The sequence below is a fragment of the Gavialis gangeticus genome, unplaced genomic scaffold (genome assembly GCF_001723915.1).
Source record: "Gavialis gangeticus isolate Ggan-Ray unplaced genomic scaffold, GavGan_comp1, whole genome shotgun sequence".
In the NCBI taxonomy this organism is placed as follows: domain Eukaryota; kingdom Metazoa; phylum Chordata; order Crocodylia; family Gavialidae; genus Gavialis; species Gavialis gangeticus.
In genome coordinates this window covers 12,853,835-12,859,614 of record NW_017729008.1, presented here as the reverse complement: position 1 = coordinate 12,859,614, position 5,780 = coordinate 12,853,835, and the positions used below count along the sequence as shown (strand labels likewise).

The following is a 5,780-nucleotide window of genomic DNA, read 5'->3' as shown; positions in this document are numbered from 1 at the left end:
TTTTCCTGGTTGTTAATCAGTTTCTTGAGATGTTCCAAAGCAGATAACCCCTTATTAATGGAAAAGACAATTACTTACACAATTAAAAGAATGCTCTGAAGAAGCTAAACTGAGGGTATAAAAAGCTATAAAAGCAGTAAATGGTGTGCTTCAAGAGAAAAAAAAATCTCTCTGACATCATCTGCTGTTGTTCTTGAGAAGCTGGAAGAAACAGATCATCTTCCTTCAAGGAATGTGCTAAGATCTTTACCTGTCAGCATTTCAACCTGAGTGCTTTGGACTGGTGAGACCCCAGCTCTTGCTCTTTTCTTTCTCTTTTCTCTCTAGGCATAGATTTCTGAACCTGAACTGTATTAGTTAAGCTTGAGCTAAATTTCCCCAAATACTTAAGTGACACCAAGGCAGTACTGTAATTGTTTTGATTGTTTTCCTTCGCATGTCTATTATTACTAGTACCATTATACATTTCATATACTCAGCAATAAATAACTTTTATAGTCAAACTGGTAGTAACTGGGTATAATTTTCCTTCTCTACTTTTCCTTCCCCACTTGCTCTGCAGCAATCCTTCTTTTACCTAAGCTAAAGATCCCTGTGAAGCCCAGAAATACTGTGGGGTCTGCTCATCAAGAGGCTACCACTACTAGGACAGTTAGGGCAAAAGATTGGGACATGCCGAGTTTAAAACACATAAGGGGATCAGCACAGGCCAATTGATTTAGTTTGGCTCAGACGTACCCTTATGAACTGAATGTTGGCCCATGAAGGTGTCAGCTGGACACCCAGCCTCATTCAGAGGTATTCTGCTCACCTGTGTGCTTGTGTCTGACTGCACAGGAGGAACCCAGCCCCACTGAAACTGAGTCCTGCAAGATAGCTCCATTAGGGGTAAGGACTTGTAGAAGGGAGATATACAGCTCCGTATAGAAACACCAGTACACAAGCAGCACATCGACAGAATTACAAAGACCCTAGAAACATATCCCTAATAAATGAGCGCACCCAAAGTGATGGGCAAATCTGGTAACAGCTGGGAGGTGCAGGGATGTATGTGCCATAGCAAAGTCTCCCAGAGAGGAAAGGGGGCATTCTGGTTTCCCCTGCTAAGCCTGCTTCTTAGCTGTAGCAGCTTATGCTTATTCTGCTACAGCTGTCAGAGTGGAGAGAGCAATGGGGAAGGTAAGACTCTGCCCCTGCTCTGGCTCCCCAGAGGTCAGCATTCTGGCACACTGCAGGAGCTCGCTATGCCTGAACCCCAGAGTACACATCATTATCTGCAACCTGATCTGGTCTCAGTGTACAGAAGCCACTAGAACTAAACAAGTACTGGCTACTGCACCATACTGTGAAAACAGCATTGCTTATTTTAGTTACATTCTTGTAAATAATATGAAATTCCTAAATGCTATGACAGTGGATATTACGCATACATCTTCATACAGGTACCTCAAAATAGCTTAAATAAAACATTACCTTCTTCAGCTTTGTTAAGTAAATCATCGAGTAGTATTTTTTGGTGCTCTTCACCATCCTCAAAGCTGTACAAAGCCCATTTCTTCAACAGTGTTTCCCCTTCACCACATATATCTATGTCCAGCAAGCCAGGAAACCACTCTTCCATAAGAGAATCTATGTGATCCACAACTTGCCCTAAAAGGATACAACCTACAGAAAGCCAGAAAAGGTGATATGAGCCTTAGTCTATCATATCTATACTCTAAGATCATAGGAAAGCAGGGCTAGAAGGGACCTCATGAAGTCATCTAGTCTAGACCTCTGCTCAAAGCAGAATCCTCCCTAATTAAACCATCTCCATAAAGACATACTGCAGATTCTGAATGGTAAAAGAAAAGCAAACCAAAGCAACATGCTTTAATTCAGGGGTGCTCAACCTCCGGCCCTGTGGCCCAAATGCAGCCCATGAAGCCATGCCATCTTGTCCACAGGACTCCCCACATGACACGAAATTTGGCAGCAGGGAAGGGGCAGCCATTTTAATACAGCCACCCTCCCCCAACCAAATTCCCAAACCCTAAGCCCTGCACTGCAGGGCTATTCCCCCTTCCCCCAACAGGGTTGTGCCATGTCCTCTTTCCCCTGTGGGCCAAGCCATGCCCCCTCCCCTGTGCAGGGCTGAGTTGAGGCCAGGCCATGACCCCTTCCCCACTGCAGTGTCAAGCCATGCTCCCTTTCCACTGTGTGGCCAGGCCATATTCCCTTCTCCTGAGGGGCTGGGTTGAGACTGGGCTGTCTCTCACCTCCTTCTGTGTGGCCAAATGGTGCCCACCTTGCCCATCCCAACGCTAGCGCACTGGGAAAAAAGGCTGAGCACCACTGGTTTATTTAAACAAGAGCAAAACCAGACTTAGGAGTAATTAACCTTTTCTGCAAGAAGGAGCTGTAATTTTCAAAAAGCTGGCTGGATTGTTGTCAAACACTGCTGATTCCACCAGACAGTAAGCTTCAGGAGACCAATTCAGATAGATGCCTTGTCTCCAATACATTCTATTAGGACGAAGAGCTCGTTCTAGGAAAAACAAACTTAAGAGTCAAAATCAGACTTCTAATATGAATGGTGTAAAATTGTGCTAATTACTGCAAAATATGTTATTCTAAGCATCTACCTATGAATGTACATAGCTATTCATGTTTATACAACATAAGCAGAAGTAACGACTACATTATTTCCTGGGGTAGCGTTCCCCTCCCACTTTTAACGTCTTTTATCACTCCAGTAAGGCCTATTAAATAATACTAAATATAGAATCAACTCCTTTGTCATGTAGTAGGTGATGAACGCAAACAATGCACGAGTCTTTAAGTACAGATCCATAGGTTCAGTATAAAATCAGGATACTTAGCAACCACAGCAGCTTGTGGAGGGATATATCGATTAAGCTCACAATAGTTCAATCTAAAATGTCTTAAACAATAAATAAAGCAAGCCTGGCATCCTTAATTTGTTCATGACTAGGTTTGTCTACATTACATAATCAGCATTTCCTTTGATGCAACTGAAAGCCTGTGCTCACATGACAGAGACCAAGGGTTAAAACAGCAGAGAGGTTTAAATCCCATTTGAAGAATGTTAGCAAAGAGGCTAATGCTAAGGTAGTCTTTATCTAGCTGTATCTAAATGTTCTTCAAATCACATTTTTAAAAATAAACGTTTTAAAGTGAAGTGAATTAGCATTATTAAAAATGGGGGCTGCTCCAGACCAGGGAAGAGAATGAAAAAAATGAAAAACACCTCTGGTAAAAGTCTCCAAATTTTTTAAGGGGGGGAAGGGAGAAAGGAGCTGGCTGCCTGCCAACCTGCAGCCCAGTGGGGGAACTCCTAAAAGGAAATGGGTGTTATAGTATAGACATTCTCCAAAATGAGGCTCAGAGGATATGTTACCTATCCAGTTCTCTTCCCATTAAGGCCTGAATTCTGTCATAAAGCCATAAGCCTACGTTGAGAGTTATGTGGAAGCATATGGTCTTAGCAGGAAATCCAGGTGACATGTCACAATAGAAACAATATTTCCTGGAGATCTGGAGTCATGGCAAAGAGCAGCAACTGCATTACTCAATGCAATGTCCTTTCTTTTTTGGTACTCATTCAGGTCTGCTGGCTAATGTGGAGTATGAGAAGACTGTGGCCCTGCTTCCTCCTTACTCTTTCCTGATAGTTTTGCAGAAGCTAACATGAGTATTGCCTAAATGCAAGTATTCCTTCTATATCTTGCCTACAGAAGGGGAGGTACAAGAAAGCAAGTGGGTAATATTGCTCCACTTGCAGAGTCAACCTAAGCAGAGCCATAGGGTATCCCTAAGATCTGTAAATACCCATTCTTTTCTCATATTCCTAAAATGGACAGCAATAAACCAAAGGCAAAACTGCAGGGCTGGAAAGGACTGGAATTCAGACAGGTAAAACAAGGTGATCAAAGTAAATTCACACACTGTTACTTCTGAAATTAAATATCAGTACCTCTTCCTGACAGCATGTAAGGAGATACTTCGAGCAACCTGTTGATCAACCTTGACCAGAATCCCATAGGAAAATATGGCATCTCATACAGTCTAATGATGATTTCTGAGTTTTCACAGTGGGGAAGCTCTATAACAGGTCTGTGATCAGACAAACTGGAAGAAACAGGAAAAAATTTCCAATATTTCATAAGTTACTTTTTCCAAATGTAATAATTACATGGATCTGGGATCTTCCCTTGTCCTGCTGTCAGGTGAGGGCTTCTGTGCATGTCACAGCTCAGGCGGGGAGACACGGAGTGGCCTGCAAGTGTTGTGGCCAAGCCGGGGGGATGGGAAAAGACTTTGCATGCACTGCACCACACCATGGCTGGACAAGGGGAGAAGTGGCAGTGGTGGGCTGGACTGGTCTCAAAACCTTGCTGACCTCTGTTCCACAAGGTCAGTTTAACATATACATGTAAAGAAATGTACTGTAATAAACAGGGATCCTGGTTTTTTCTGTTTAAAAATTGCAAACTGTCCGCTAAAAATCCCAAATTCTCTGATGAAACCCCCCAAAATCTGTTTTTCTGTGATTGAAATGAAATGCCACTATATTTACTGGTATCAGTTGTACACAATGTTTTACTGATATATTTACAATTTGTAAAGCAATTTGCAATCCTATCAGTACCTTAATCATTTTAATAAAATAAATTCTAAATACCTATACATTTTGGCATTTGATTTTCATGTTTTTATCATAGAAAATCAGAGCTCCCCCTGCCCCCTTTGCTCACCAAGACATGGGTCCAGCTGCAGCTGTCCCCTCTGCTGCTTTGTGGAGTTGAGCAGCCCTGATCTGCCAGTGCCCTCTCTCCCTAGCTACAGTTCCCCCTGGCTCTATCAGTGCCCCTCACTCCCGACCCACAGCCTCCTGGCCCTGCCAGTAGCCCCTCACCTCTGACCCACAGCTCCCCAGCCCTGCTGGTGCCCCCCACTTCCCACCCACAGCCTCCTGGCTGTGCCTCTTTTGGAGCCCTCTAATCTCCATCAGAGCGGGTTTTTAAAAACTGCTTGAATGTCTGGGATTTTACTTTCCTCCTCTGGTGGGAGAAGCAGGAGGGTGACTGGAGGCAGCAGGGAGCAGTCATACATGCCTGCATCTGCAGAGGTGCTTGCAGACCCATGTGGTGCTCCCTGTTGCCTCCAACCGCCCTCCCCCTGCACCCAAGCTAAATCCCATACATTTGGTCAGGGCAGCGGGGCATGGGGCTACGATAGGGCAGGGGGAGAGGGCCCTCTGAGGGCAGCAGGAAACTCTGCAGCCAGCAGGCAGCACAGGGGCTGGTGCCTGTGCTTTGTGCTCACAGGGGATGAGTGGCCAAGAGATGCTGCCCAGGGGAGGGGAGGAAGAAGGGAAGAAGGGGGCCGTGGCCAGGCTGCCTGGCCCAGTGTGGCAGCCCCATCCCAGGGATGGAGGTGCCACAAGCTATCCTCTTTTCTCCAGCCCTCGCTGGAGCCTGACACACTCTGCTGATTCCTGCATGAATCAGAGACACTGTGCCGGATCTGGCCTGGTCAGGACAGGGACAGCTGGAGCCCCTCTGGCAGGGCTGGTGGGGGCAGGGGGCTGTGGTTTTGGAGTGCGGGGGGCACTGGCAGCACCAGGGGGCTGTGGGTCAGGAGTGAGGGGCACCAGCAGGGATAGGGGGGCAGATCAGGAGTGAGGGGTACCATCATGGCCCAGGGGGGCAGGGTACTGCGGTTTGGGAGTGAGGGGTATTGGAGGGGCTGGAGTGTGTGCTAAGGGAATGAAGGGC

At 45.8% G+C, this 5,780-nt stretch overlaps 1 protein-coding gene across 2 annotated transcripts in view; it reads right to left on the bottom strand.

Moving 5' to 3' along the window:
• The window catches only part of LRRK2 (leucine rich repeat kinase 2), a 143,329-nt gene that overhangs the window by 27,875 nt on the left and 109,674 nt on the right, over nt 1–5,780 (bottom strand). For both annotated transcript variants that reach the window (XM_019509390.1, XM_019509389.1), the window contains exons 35-37: nt 3,977–4,131; nt 2,381–2,527; nt 1,474–1,665 (exon numbers count right to left, since the gene is read on the bottom strand). In XM_019509390.1, coding sequence (XP_019364935.1) covers nt 1,474–1,665; nt 2,381–2,527; nt 3,977–4,131 — 494 coding nt within the window. The remainder of the gene's footprint in view (nt 1–1,473; nt 1,666–2,380; nt 2,528–3,976; nt 4,132–5,780) is intronic.